The 13,883-nt window shown below is 42.0% G+C and overlaps 1 protein-coding gene across 1 annotated transcript in view; it reads left to right on the top strand.

Annotated features, from left to right (window-relative positions):
* Positions 1–13,883, top strand: part of NECTIN2 (nectin cell adhesion molecule 2) — a 56,558-nt gene that overhangs the window by 23,199 nt on the left and 19,476 nt on the right. The window contains exon 2 of the mRNA XM_017874283.1: positions 9,192–9,756. Coding sequence (XP_017729772.1) covers positions 9,192–9,756 — 565 coding nt within the window. The remainder of the gene's footprint in view (positions 1–9,191; positions 9,757–13,883) is intronic.

The raw sequence follows: 13,883 nt of genomic DNA, 5'->3' as shown, positions 1-13,883 counted from the left end.
TGATAGAAATTTGGAAGAATAGGTAGAATTTCTAAATTCTACCAAACAATCAAAGAATTATTACCAATCTTTAAAAACTTTTCTTTTGTTGGAAGTATTTTAATAACTTCTTTAATCTGTTTATTTGTTATTGTGCTGTTCAAGCCTGCTATTTACTCTTGGTTTAATTTTAGTAGATTATATTGATGTAGGAATTTATTCATTTCCTCTAAGTTTGTTAGCATATAATTTGTTAGCATATAATTATTTATTTCTTTTAAATCATTTTTATTTCTGAGACATCTACTATAATGTTTCCACTTTCATTTCTGATTTTAATTATTTGAGTCTTGAGTCTTTTAGGTTTTTTTTTTTTTTTTTAGTTTGCCTGTTGTTTTGGGATAGGAAGCTCTATATATGTCTGTTAGATGCATCTGGTCTAAAGTGCAGTTGAAGACCAGTATCAATGTATTAATTTTTTGTGTGGTTGATCTATCTGCTGTTGAAAGTGGAATATACAATTCTCCTACTATTAGAGTATTTCGCCCTGATTCTTCCTTCACGTCCATTAATTAATATTTGCTTTATATGTTTAGTTGCTCCAATGTTGGGTGCCTTAAATGGCTATGTTTTTCTGATGAATTGACCCCTTTATCGTTAAATAATGACAATTTTGTCTCTTGTAACAGTTTTTGTCTTGAAGTCTATTTTATCTTATGTAAATATAGCCACCCCTGCTCTCTTTCAGTTACTTACTGCATGAAATATTTTCTTCATTCTTTCAGATATAGTCTACGTATGTCCTTAAAGCTTAAATGAGTCTCTTGCTGGCAAATAGTTGATTATTTTAAAAATCTACGCAGTCACCTTTTGTCTTTTGATTGGAGCATTTAATTCACTCATATTCAAGATTATCATTGATAGGTAAGAAATTCCACTTGACATTTTGCTAATTGTCTTCTGGTTGATTTATAGATCATTTTTTCCTTTCTTCTATTCTTGTAGTCTCTCTTTGTAATTTGGTGATTTTCTGCAGTGTCAAGCATTAATTTGCTTCTTTCTGTTTTGTGTGTCTGCTGTAGTTTTTACTTTCTGGTTGTCACAGGGGCTTACATAAAATATCTTAGAATTAGGATAGACAACTTTCAACTAATAATAACTTAAATTTTGCTCACATAAAATGCTCTAGAATTTTACCCTCCCCACAATTTGTACATTCTGATCTTGTATATTTCTTAAAAACTTACTGTATCTGTAGTTATTTTTTATCATTTTAAGTATTACCCTTCATAGTAAGGATTTGAATGATTTACACACCAACATTACAGTAATGATATATGAATTTGACTCTCAATTTACCTCTACCACTTAGTTTTATAGTTTAATTTGCTTTATTTTCCTTTCATTTCTGGTTAAAACATTCCCCTAAGCATTTCTCGCAAGGCCAGTCCAGTAGTGATGAATTTCCTCAGTTTTTGCTCATCTGGAAAAGTCTTAACTTTTTCGTCAATTCGAAAGGGTAGCTTTGCTAACTATAGTGTTCTCGGCTGACACTTTTTCTTTTCTTCATTTTAAATAATTATATATCCATTCTCTTCTGGTCTGCAATGTTTCTGCTGAGAAATCTGTGGGTATTCTTCTTTTTTTTTTTTTCTCATGTGTGATTTAATGCTTTTTTATTACAGCTTCTAGAATTATTTGTCTTCAAAATTTTTCCTGTTTGATCATGTTGTATCTCAGGAGAATCATTTTGGGTTTGAATCTAATTGAGATCTATGAGCTTCCTAAATCTAGGTGTTTATATCTTTCCCAAGATTTGGAAATATTTCAGTTATTGTTTTATTAACTAGGTTTTCAGCACATTGTTTGAAATCTTTTTCCTCTGACATCCCTATACTGTGAATATTTGTTTGCTTTATGGTAACCTGTAAGTCTCACAGGCTTTCTTCATTGTTTCTTCTTATTTTTACCTCTAACCGTAATACTTCATAAAACTTGCCTTTAATTTCAGAAATTTTTTCTTCTGCTTGGTGTTTAAGTTCTCATTTAATTCACTGAACTCTTCAGTTCCAATAATTTTTTTTATTGATATCTCTTTGTAGATTTTTTTCATTCAGATTATGAATTATTTTTCTGATTTCACTGAATTAGTTTTTCATATTCTCTTCTATCTCATTGTTTTCTGTGTATCTTTTTTAAAATTTCTTCTCAGGCATTTCATAAATATTCTTTTTGGGAATCTGTTACTGGAAGCTTATAGTGTTCTTTGAGAGCATCATATTTCCTGTTGATTTCTTGTTTGTTTGTTTCTTGTGTCCCTACATTGATGTCTGTTTCTCTGGTGAAACAGTTGCTTTTTCCAATTTTATGGAGTAGCTTTTGTAGCAAGAGACATTCTTCCTGCAGATGGTTCTGACAGTGTCAGTTGGGAACAGTGCATTGGTTTTGGTTCTAGTTGGACTCTGGAGCATGGCTTCTGTGAAGTTTCTTCAGTTGTAATGTTGATCTTTTATGTTTGGAACTACTTCAGTGGTCTGGGCTGAAGGAGTCTGTGATGAAAGTGGCATGGTTTTGGTGGAGGGAGGGGCACATATCTGGTTTATGGGCCGGACACAGGCAGGCTGAATGGCAATGCCTTAAGGGAGGTGCAGTCATCACTGTACTTGTTGTCAGGCCCAACACCCATGTGGCCGGGCAGTCTCTCTGGTGAGAAGGGCCAGTGCCAGACTGGCTGTCAGGCCAAGTGCAGGAACACATAGGCACAGTGGACTGGTTAGCTGTGTGGTGGTTTCTTTTTTTTTTTTTTTTTTTAGACGGAGTCTTGCTCTGTCACCCGGGCTGGAGTGCAGTGGCCGGATCTCAGCTCACTGCAAGCTCCACCTCCCAGGTTTATGCCATTCTCCTGGCTCAGCCTCCGGAGTAGCTGGGACTACAGGCGCCCGCCACCTCGCCCGGCTAGTTTTTTGTATTTTTTAGTAGAGACGGGGTTTCACAGTGTTAGCCAGGATGGCCTCGATCTCCTGACCTCGTGATCCGCCCGTCTTGGCCTCCCAAAGTGCTGGGATTACAGGCTTTGTGTGGTGGTTTTTTCAGTAGGTGAGACTGCCACTGTGGTGGTTGTCATGCTTGATGTGTGTGCACATGGATGTGGTGGTTTGTCTGCAAGTTCAACAGCTTCCCCACTGTCCGGTTACACCAATTTTCTGTGGTGTTTCTCTATGAATTTTGATGGAGTGGTGTCTCAGTTTTTTCATCAGTCCTAGGTTCCATGTCATTTGTTGTAAGATAAATGAACTTGGAGGATATCATATTAAGTAAAATAAGCCGGACACATAAAGAGAAATACCACATGATAAAACTCACATTTGGAATCTAAAAAGAAAATACGTTGATATTATAACTAGAGTGTGGAGGATAGAGAGAGGTTGGCCAATGCGTACAAAGTACATCATAATGGGAGGAATAAGTTCTGGTGTTCTATTGCACAGTGGGATAAATATGGTTAAAAGTAAGGTATTACATATTACAAAATAGCCAAAGGAGGGGCATTTGAGTATTCTCACCACAAAAAAGGTAAAAGCATGAGGAGATGGATATGGTAATTACCCTGATTTTATCATTATGCAACATATATATTTATAGAAATATTATATTGTACACCGTAATTATGTACAATTATAATGTGCCAATTAAAACATATTTTGAATTATTTGTCAGGCATTTCAAAGATCTTTATTTCTTTGGAACTTGTTTTCTAGAGACTTTTTTTCCTTTGGTGGTATTATGCTTTCAGATTTCTTATATCCTTGTGCACTTATCTGTGTACTTGAAAGAGGAGTCACTTCTTCCTGACTTTATGGACTGGCTTTGGTGAGAAAATATCTTGCCTATAGGTAGATGCAAGGGTGCTGGCTAAGAGAGGTGTATAGCAACATCTGGTCCAGGGTTTAGATACACATGTTAGCAGGTAGTGCCAGGGCTCCATCTGAGGATAAAGATTATAGTGGTGGCTTTGGCTCTGGTAGGTGGTACAATGGATGGTCTGGCTAGTTGGGGGACATATCATCATGGGCTCTGGACAGTTGTCAGCTGGGGTCAGCTTTCACAAAGACTGCAGGGCCCTCTGTTGTGGCATGTGTGGGTGTCCGTGACATAGCAAGGGCTTTTTAGGTTCTCAGCATTGAAAGCTATTGAAATTTTTCTACCCTTCTCTTTCTCCATGTAGAAAAATTGCATTTAAGGATGAATTGAGGGTATAAGTCAATGCAGGTAAAATGCTCCCTGCCAGTTTCTATGCCGCCATTCTTGTTTTGTTGTTGTTCCACTGGGTTGCTGCAGCTTTATTTGTCCTATGGAGCTCCTCCAGAGCTATTTTAATTTCTGACCAGTTGTTAAAATTGTTGGGTTTGGGACAGGGAAATGAGCAAGGACTTTTTAGCCTTCCATCTTGCTGATGTCACTCATCGAGCCAATTTTAGAAATGCAGGTATTACCAAACTCCGTTGTTTAACTTAACGGAAGTCCACATAATATAAACAGTGTTTTTAAGTTTGAAGGTAAATGAAACACTCTTATGGAGATTGTGATGTTAAGTGAAATAAGCCAGGCACAGAAAGACAAACATCCCTTTCTCACTTATTTGTAGAATCTAAAAATCAAAACAATTTAACTCATGAACATAGACAGTAGGAGGACGGTTTCCAGAGGCTGAGAAGGGTTGTAGGGGGTTGGAGAGGATGGTGGGGATGGCTAATAGGTACAAAAAAAAAAATAGAAAGAATGAATAAGACTTACTATTTGGTAGCACAACAGGGTGACTATAGTCAATAATAAATTCCTTGGAATATTTAAAATAACTTAGAGAATGTAATTGGATTTTTTTTCTATTTGCTATTAACAATTTTTATAAATTTGAGTAAGCTGATTAATATTGATAGTCATTCTTTCATTTGAATATTAGTATTATTAAATAAAATATTTTATTTAGAATATCTAGCACAGACATAATCATAGGACAAGAACTGAATAATGAGAGATATTACTATTACTACAGAAAATATTAAGACTGTGAATTAAAGGGTGGTTGGGGGGTGGCTCTTGACTGAAAATTTATTAGGAGATACTTGCTGAGATGACAGTTCTGTTCCATGCCTTGATCTAAGCATTTTGGAAATACTTTACACCTTGACTTAAGTCATTTGTATAATTGAAAGTTAATTATATGGTGTACTTATGATTTATGCATCTTACTATGTGTTTCCCTGTGGGTTTTGATAGTCTGGTATCTCAGTTGTTTCATCAGTTCTAGGTTCCACATCATTTGTTGTAACATAAATAAAACTGGAGGACATCATATTAAGCAAAATAAGCTATACACCAAAAGAGAAATACCACATGATAGCACTCCCATGTGGAATCTAAAAAAAAAAGTTGATATTACATAAGTAGAGGGTGGACGATAGAGAGAAGTTGGTCAATGGGTACAAAGTTACAATGTAATGAGAGGAATAAGTTCGAGTGTTCTGTTGCACAGTGGGATAAATATGGTTAAGAGTAAGGTAAATACGTAAAATTAAATATGCAAAGTAAGTATGTAAAATGTGTGCTTTTTGAAAGCAGTGTATTATTTCTTCATTGCTCTGACTTCAGAATCTTCCTAAACATTGATGTGATTATCTTAATAAAACTGATATATTAGTGGAATGTATAAAAATAAACCACTGCAGTTAGAATATAATGTATTTGCCTATATTTGTGAGTGAGAAGTAGCGGTTTTAAAAATTATAACAAGTAGTGTGCTTTGATTATAAAGTTTTATATTTTAATTGTATAAAATTTGCCAAATGAAAATTTTAAGGCCCACAACAAAAGAACTCATAATGTTATCATCTAAAATAGTTAGTATTTTGTTAAATAAACTTATTGCACCTATGCACATATATTCATATATATCTCCCATATATTTTAATAATATATGTCATACTTGCATAACTCACTATTTTTATTTAACAATGTACTATATTCTCCGTATTTTAGATATGTTTACATTATTTTTAATGTCTGCAAATTTCATAGTATGAGCATATAACTTATAAATAATATCTTATTCTGGCATTTAGATTGTTTCTTTTTTGATTTGATTTAATTATAGTCATGCTGCAAGAAACTTTTTCTTTAAAATATTGAGCACATCTACCTGGAAGTACAATTGCTGGGATAAAATATATGTACAATTTAAAAATTTTGATAGCTATACCCAAATTACCTTTTGAGAAACTTGCAGTTATTTATATTCCTGTCTAAAGTGAATCAGAAGCCATTTCTCCACATGCTTGTCAATGCTGAATACTAAAAAGACTAAGCTTTGCCAAAGGAATAGGCAGAATACATTGGTTCGTATTGTGTTGGCTGGTAATGGTGTTAAAATATATTTTACCTTCTTTCATTACTACATATACTTCTGCCTACTTTACCAGCCGCAGTCTTCATGTTATTATAACTGAGTTGCTTGAGCTAGTTACATATTTAAGGTTTCAGGATTTTACCTGGACAATAGTATCATATAATAAATACCGTTGCAGTAGGATTTTTGGTCAAAGGACAACAAGTCGTTAAAATTCCACATGAGATCATATTCTTATACTCCCATAATTCCCCCGCATCGCAAATTAGGAGAGAACTCTCTAATAGGAATAGTGTATTTTTTTTCTCCTTCAGTGAATGCAAGGTGTCAAATCTCCACAAACTCTGGGGTATTCTTTATTGGAAAATATCGTCATTCTCCCATCAGCTCTGTTGGGGAACAAATGGTGAGACCTAAACATAGCAAACAGTCTTCCTTTCATTGTCTTCTTTCTATTATTCTGGAGATTAGTAGCAACCATTGAGCTATAGACAAAGCCATAATGTACTAAATGTAGTAAAATACTGTCTTCAACATAGGTGGTTTTGGAATTTGGATGCAGAAGTGGGGAAAAAAAGGAAAAGAAAGGGTGGCCCCCAGAATTTGTTGTGTCCCACTAAGTATAATTTGTAGGATCCCCTGACTATGTGAACATTTTTATTAAGCAATGTATTATAAAAATTCATGGATCATGTAAAGTATAGGGATTTATTGGCAAAGAGGCAGCAAAATAGAGAATACATGGGCGTGTACTCATTTACTTACTCTCTTATTAGTCAGTACCTGTGAAGAATCTTGGTATTTTCCAAGCAACCCCTTTTCATGTTTTGGTCCAGAAACCATCTCTTTATTTTCTTTATGTTTAGCTGCACAGTTTCTGCCTTATTTCTACTCACCTATCACCAGAAAGGTAGCAACATTATTTCTCATGCAATATCATTGCTTACAATGTCATGGCTCTTTGGAATTCGTATTGAAACAATACAGATCTCCTTGCCTCTGCAGCTCCTAATATCATTTTTTTAATGTTGGTAACACAGTCATGATGCTGTATTATTCATTTTCCCACCAGTGACCACTGGCTGCCAGTGGATTTCTCAAGGTTGTTCTTGCGCTTTGATGTGACCACCAATGCAAGTTCACCCAAAGTATGTAGCAAAATGTGAACAATAATCAATTTACTTGTCATGTTAAATTTATCACTGAGAATTATACAGCATAAATATAAAAACATATCTTTTCTTGAACTCTTTAGACCATGACTATTGGATTCCCAGAGTGATTTCTGTTAATGTTGACGGCACCTCTACCTCCTGCACTTGAATGGAGATAGAAAAGGGACTTGAAGACAGAGTGAGAAAAGTATTTCGTTCATGAAAACATTCATGCAAGGAATGTCTGTCTCTCTACTCATCATAAAATAAGGCCAGCTCTGGAGAGAACAATGTCACCACATTAATGAAACACCAGTGAAGGCAACAGAGGAGCCCCTTTTGTTGCAGTACAATGGTTTAAAAATCCCTTGAAGGAGATAAGGAGGACTGCTAGACAGTGGGTGCAGAGCTAACAATGTGCGTAGAGTGTCAGACCTGGATTTAGCCATGAGAGGCACATAGGGTTAAGGCATCTGCTCCAATGCCTGCCACAATGGGGTGCTGTAGATTCAGGCAGCACCATGGTTAGAAAATAAACCAGTGAGAACCAGCACATGCATACAAACGTGTAGATTATGCCAAAGGCCAGTGGTTGACCATCCCATTGGAAGAGCTGACACATGAGATTTCTTTTAAACATCTTTTTGAATTTGTTTGCCCTTGAAGTTTAGAGTACGAGAAGCTACATACATTTCAGGTTTCTAGTTACCATGAAGGATTGGGGTTATTTTATTTTATTTTATTTTTATTTATTTATTTATTTATTTTTTGAGATGGAGTCTCGCTCTGTCACCCAGGCTGGAGTGCAGTGGCTGGATCTCAGCTCACTGCAAGCTCCGCCTCCCAGGTTCACGCCATTCTCCTGCCTCAGCCTCGCGAGTAGCTGGGACTACAGGCACCCGCCACCTCGCCTGGCTAGTTTTTTGTAGTTTTTAGTAGAGACGAGGTTTCACCGTGTTAGCCAGGATGGTCTCAATCTCCTGACCTCGTGATCCGCCCGCCTCGGCCTCCCAAAGTGCTGGGATTACAGTCGTGAGCCACTGTGCCCGGCCCATGTCAACTTTTAAGCATACAAGTGTAGGTAAGAAGAATGGCCTCGTGGCTGGGCACGGTGGCTCACGCCTGTAATCCCAGCACTTTGGGAGGCTGAGGCAAGCAGATCACGAGGTCGGGAGATTGAGACCATCCTGGCTAACACGGCGAAACCCCGTCTCTACTAAAAATACAAAAAAGAAAAAAACTAGCCAGGCATGGTGGCAGGTGCCTGTAGTCCCAGCTACTTGGGAGGCTGAAACAGGAGAATGGCGTGAACTCGGGAGGCGGAGCTTGCAGTGAGCTGAGATCACACCACTGCACTCCAGCCTGGGCGACAGAGCAAGACTCTGTCTCAAAAAGAAAAAAAGAATGGCCTGGAGCCTCTCTCACCCTCCCCACCTAGACCCCCTTGACAATGGGTGACATATTTTGTTTTTTGCTGAACCATTTAGGAGTAACTTGAAATCATGACATTGCGACTTCATATCTTCTGGGAAAAATAGTGTGCATAGCCACAGTTTAATTGTCAACACCTAGCAATATGAACAGCAATTCCAAAATCATATGTAATATGACTTCATAGTACGTGTTATAGTAATATAATAGAATAGTCATCTTAGTCTTCCCTAAAATGTCTTTTCCAGGTGACTTTTTCAGAATCAGGATGCTGCAAAGCTGCCTACATTACATATGGAGCCTGCATTTCCCGTGGGGCCCCCTTTGTGGTGGCCCTGCCTGGAGGTGTCTGGGTCCCTCCCCCACCCAACTTCTTCACTCTCTGTCCTCTCTGCCCAGGAGCCCAGGATGTGCGAGTTCAAGTACTACCCGAGGTGCGAGGCCAGCTCGGGGGCACCGTGGAGCTGCCGTGCCACCTGCTGCCACCTGTTCCTGGACTGTACATCTCCCTGGTGACCTGGCAGCGCCCAGATGCACCTACAAACCACCAGAATGTGGCCGCCTTCCACCCTAAGATGGGTCCCAGCTTCCCCAGCCCAAAGCCCGGCAGCGAGCGGCTGTCCTTCGTCTCTGCCAAGCAGAGCACTGGGCAAGACACAGAGGCAGAGCTCCAGGACGCCACGCTAGCCCTCCGCGGGCTCACGGTGGAGGACGAAGGCAACTACACCTGCGAGTTTGCCACCTTCCCCAAGGGGTCCGTCCGAGGGATGACCTGGCTCAGAGTCATAGGTGAGCAGGGTAAGGGCGGGAGGCAAGGAGGTAGGCGGGAGGCAAGGAGGTGGGAGGGCCGCGGTGTGGAAGTATCCCCTTGCGGGTCAGTTTCTCTCTTGGCTTCAGCTGTGAGGTTCACATTCTCTGTGAGTTTCCATCCATCAGCAAATGTTCATTAAGCACCTACCAAGTGCCAGATGCTTTTCTGTGTGCTGAGGATGCAGCAGGCAACCAGGCATTCTTGGAAAAAAACAAAAAAATAAGTATTGGCTGGATGCTGTGGCCCACCCCTGTAATCCCAGCACTTTGGAAGGCCGAGATGGGCAGATCGCCTGAGGTCAGGAGTTCAAGACCAGCCTGGCCAACATGGTGAAACCCTGTCTCTACGAAAAATACAAAAATTAGTGGGGTGTGATGGCCCACGCCTATAATCCCAGCTACTCAGGAGGCTGAGTCAGGAGAATCGCTTGAACCCAGGAGGCAGAAGTTGCAGTGAGCCGAGAGTGTGCCACTGCACTCCAATCTGGGTGACAGAGCAAGACTCAATCTAAAAAAAAAAAAAAAAAGTATTGAGGTTGGGCATGGTGGCTCACGCCTATAATCCAAGCACTTTGGGAGGCCGAGGCAGGTAGATTGAGCCCATGATGGTGCACAGATGTGGCCCCAGCTACTTGGGAAGCTGAGGTGGGAGGATCGCTTGAGACCAAGAATTTGAGGCTGCGGTGAGCTGTGATCATGCCACTACACTCCAGCCTGGGTGACAGAGTGCGACCCTATCTCTAATAAATAAATAAAAGAGTAAGGCAGTTAAAGGGGCTGTGGAAGTTGGAGGGGGCCAAGTTGGAATTCTAGCTAAGGAGGTCTGGGGATATTTAGGTAGAAACTAGGAGAGGAGGAGCCCTGTGGGTATCTAAGGGAAGAGCGTTCCAGGCAGAGGGAACGGCAAGTACAAAGGCCCTGAGACAGGAATACCTGGAGTATTTGAGGGCCAGGAAGGAAGTCAGTGTGGCTGGAAGCATATGAGTGGGGGAAAGTAGGAAGCAACAAAGTCAAGGAGAGGATGGGGATAGGTTGTCAAAAGCCTTGTGAACTGTGAGAAAGCTTTGGCTTTTGCCCAGGGAGGACAAGAGCTGTAGTAAGCTGTAGATAAGCTCTGTTCTTAGTAGCAGAGAGGTTTGATCTGGCTTGGGTTCTCAGCAGCTCCTCCTGGCTGTGTTGGGAGGGGAAAGGATGGGAGCTGCAAAACCACAGGGTAAGGCAACTGCAAAAGTCCAGGCCGGGCTGGATGCTGTGGCTCACGCCCATAACCCCAGCACTCAGGGAGGCAGAGGTGGGAGGATCCCTTGAGCCTAGTAATTTGAGACCATCCTAGGCAACATAGTAAGACTCTTGTCTCAACGACAAAAAAAATTTTTTTTTTTGAGACGGAGGTTCGCTCTTGTTGCCCAGGCTGGAGTGGAGTGGCGTGATCTCAGCTCACGGCAACCTTCGCCTCCCAGGTTCAAGCAATTCTCCCGCCTCAGCCTCCTGAGTAGCTGGGATTACAGGCTCCCACCACCACGCCTGGCTAATTTTTTTTGTATTTTTAGGAGAGATGGGGTTTCGCCTTGTTGGCCAGGCTGGTCTTGAACTCCTGACCTCAGGTGATCCGTCCACCTGGGCCTCTCAAAGTGCTGGGATTACAGGCGTGAGCCACTGCTCCCGCCCAGGAAAAAAAAAAAAATTGTTTTAATTAACCAGGCTCAGTGACTCACGCCTGTAATTTCAGTTACTCAAGAGGCTGAGGTGGGAGGATCACCTGAGCCCAGGAGGTTGAGGCTGCAGGGAACTGATTGTGCTACTACACTTAATCCTGGACAACAGAACAAGACCCTGTGTTAAAACAAGTCCAGTCCAGGCGGGAAGTAATGGTTTAGAAGTAGGGGACACCTTGGCCTCCTTGAGATAGGATGTGCAGGGAAGGCGTCTTAATCAAGTCTGGAGTCTGAGAAGGAGCCCACCTTCGGGCACAGCAGAGGGGCACAGGCACAAAAAGCTGGGAAGTAGGCGTGAGCTGGGAGCTGGGCATGTTCCAGGAATGGAAAGGGGGCTGGTGAGGATAGGCAAGGGCTTGAGTGACCTTCAGTGGGGCCACATTACACGGGCTTCACAGGTGGAGGCAAGGAGGCTGGACTACGCTACGCCCTCAGTATGGTTAAGAGCCATGGGAGGTGTCAAGCCACAGGAGAGATCTGGTCAGACGTTTGAGGTTGGAAAAAATGACTGGCATCTGTGTGAGGAGCGATTGGAGGAGTGGACAGAGGTAGAAGGGAGCTGGGAAGAGAGGCAGGAGGAGGCATTGCTGAGAAGATGGATGAGGCAGTGGGGGCAGAGGGAAGCGGGCGGCATAGAGAGGTGTTTTTAGGAGATAGTAGGTGCTGGGCTCGCCCGTGGATTGAGGGGGAAGCAGGATCAGAGAGGAGTCCCAGGCCTGGCGCGGCGGCTCACGCCTGTAATCCCAGCACTTTGGGAGGCCAACGCGGGCAGATAGCTTTGAGGTCAGGAGTTTGAGACCACTCTGGGCAACATGGTGAGGCCCCATCTCTACAAAAAAAAATAATTAGCCAGGCATGGTGGCCCGCACCTGTAGTCCCAGCTACTCAAGAGGCTGAGGTGGGAGGATCACTTGAGCCTGGGAAGCAGAGATTGCAAGTGAGCCAAGATTGCACCACTGCACTCCAGCACAAGACCCCGTCTCAAAAAAAAAAAAAAATAGGACTCCCAGTAGGAGAGTGACTGACACTTGGCAAAAATAGATAAGGCAGGGAAGATTTTTTTTGAAGGATGCTTTTCTTCCTTTTGTTTTCTTTTCTTTTCTTTTTTTTTTTTTTTTGAGACAAAGTCTCACTACATTGCCCAGGCTAGACTCGAACTCCTGGGCTCAAGGGATCCTCCTACTTCCGCCTCCTGCGTAGTTGGGACTACAGGCATGAGTCACCACATCCAGCTACAAATGCTGTTTCTTTAAATCTTGGAAGTCCCCTGGGAGCCCACCTTCCCTAGGCAACTTCCCAGAAGCCACATCATTCTGGATGTCCTTTTTTCCCCCTTCTCAGCCCAGAGCGTCTGAAAGGTTACCCTGTGCTGTCCTTGAGTAAACACTTCCCTGTCCAGTGACACATGAAACCACAGTTGTTTTCCATAACACAAAGGACAGCTCTCTCCTCCCCACCCTCCCAAATGCCCCTCTTCTTATGCAATCATTTGTTCTCTTCCAGAGATAACTTTAGGGCTGGGCACCGTGGCTCACACCTGTAATCCCAGCACTTTGGGAGGCTAAGAGGCAACAAGAGCAAAACTCCGAATCAAAATAAATAAATAAATAAACAGATTCAGAAGATACGATGAAGTGTAGGGTTTAATCAAGGGCAAGGCTTGAGGATGACCACCTGGGAGCATAGATTGACATTGTCCTGAATATACACTTCAAGCAGGGGCCAAGGCAAGGAGCTTTTGCAAGTGAGCTTTTGTTTGTTTGTTTCTTGGAGAGAGGGTCTCCAAAAATAAAAGTAAAAATTAGCCAGGGATGGTGGCGCACACCTGTAATCCCAGCTACTCGGGAGGCTAAGGCGGGCGAATCACTGAAACCAGGAAGAGGAGGTTGCAGTAAGCTGAGATTGAACCACTGCACTCCAGCCTGGGTGACAGAGCAAGACTCCATCTCAAATTAAAAAAAAAGAGAGGCCAGCCACGGTGGCTCAAGCCTGTAATCCCAGCACTTTGGGAGGCCGAGACGGGCGGATCACGAGGTCAGGAGATCGAGACCATCCTGGCTAACACGGTGAAACCCCGTCTCTACTAAAAAAATACAAAAAACTAGCCGGGCGAGGTGGCGGTGCCTGTAGTCCCAGCTACTCAGGAGGCTGAGGCAGGAGAATGGCGTAAACCCAGGAGGCAGAGCTTGCAGTCAGCTGAGATCTGGCCACTGCACTCCAGCCTGGGCGACAGAGCGAGACTCCGTCTCAAAAAAAATAAAAGAGAGAGAGAGAGATAACTTCAAAATCTTCTAGGCCGGGCGCGGTGGCTCAAGCCTGTAATCCCAGCACTTTGGGAGGCCGAGACGGGCGGATCACGAGGTCAGGAGATCGAGACCATCCTGGCTAACA

Source organism: Rhinopithecus bieti, unplaced genomic scaffold, assembly GCF_001698545.2.
Source record: "Rhinopithecus bieti isolate Rb0 unplaced genomic scaffold, ASM169854v2 scaffold_7888, whole genome shotgun sequence".
NCBI classification, from domain to species: Eukaryota; Metazoa; Chordata; class Mammalia; order Primates; family Cercopithecidae; genus Rhinopithecus; species Rhinopithecus bieti.
The sequence above is the reverse complement of the archived record's forward strand: the minus strand, read 5'-3'. Positions and strand labels throughout refer to the sequence as shown.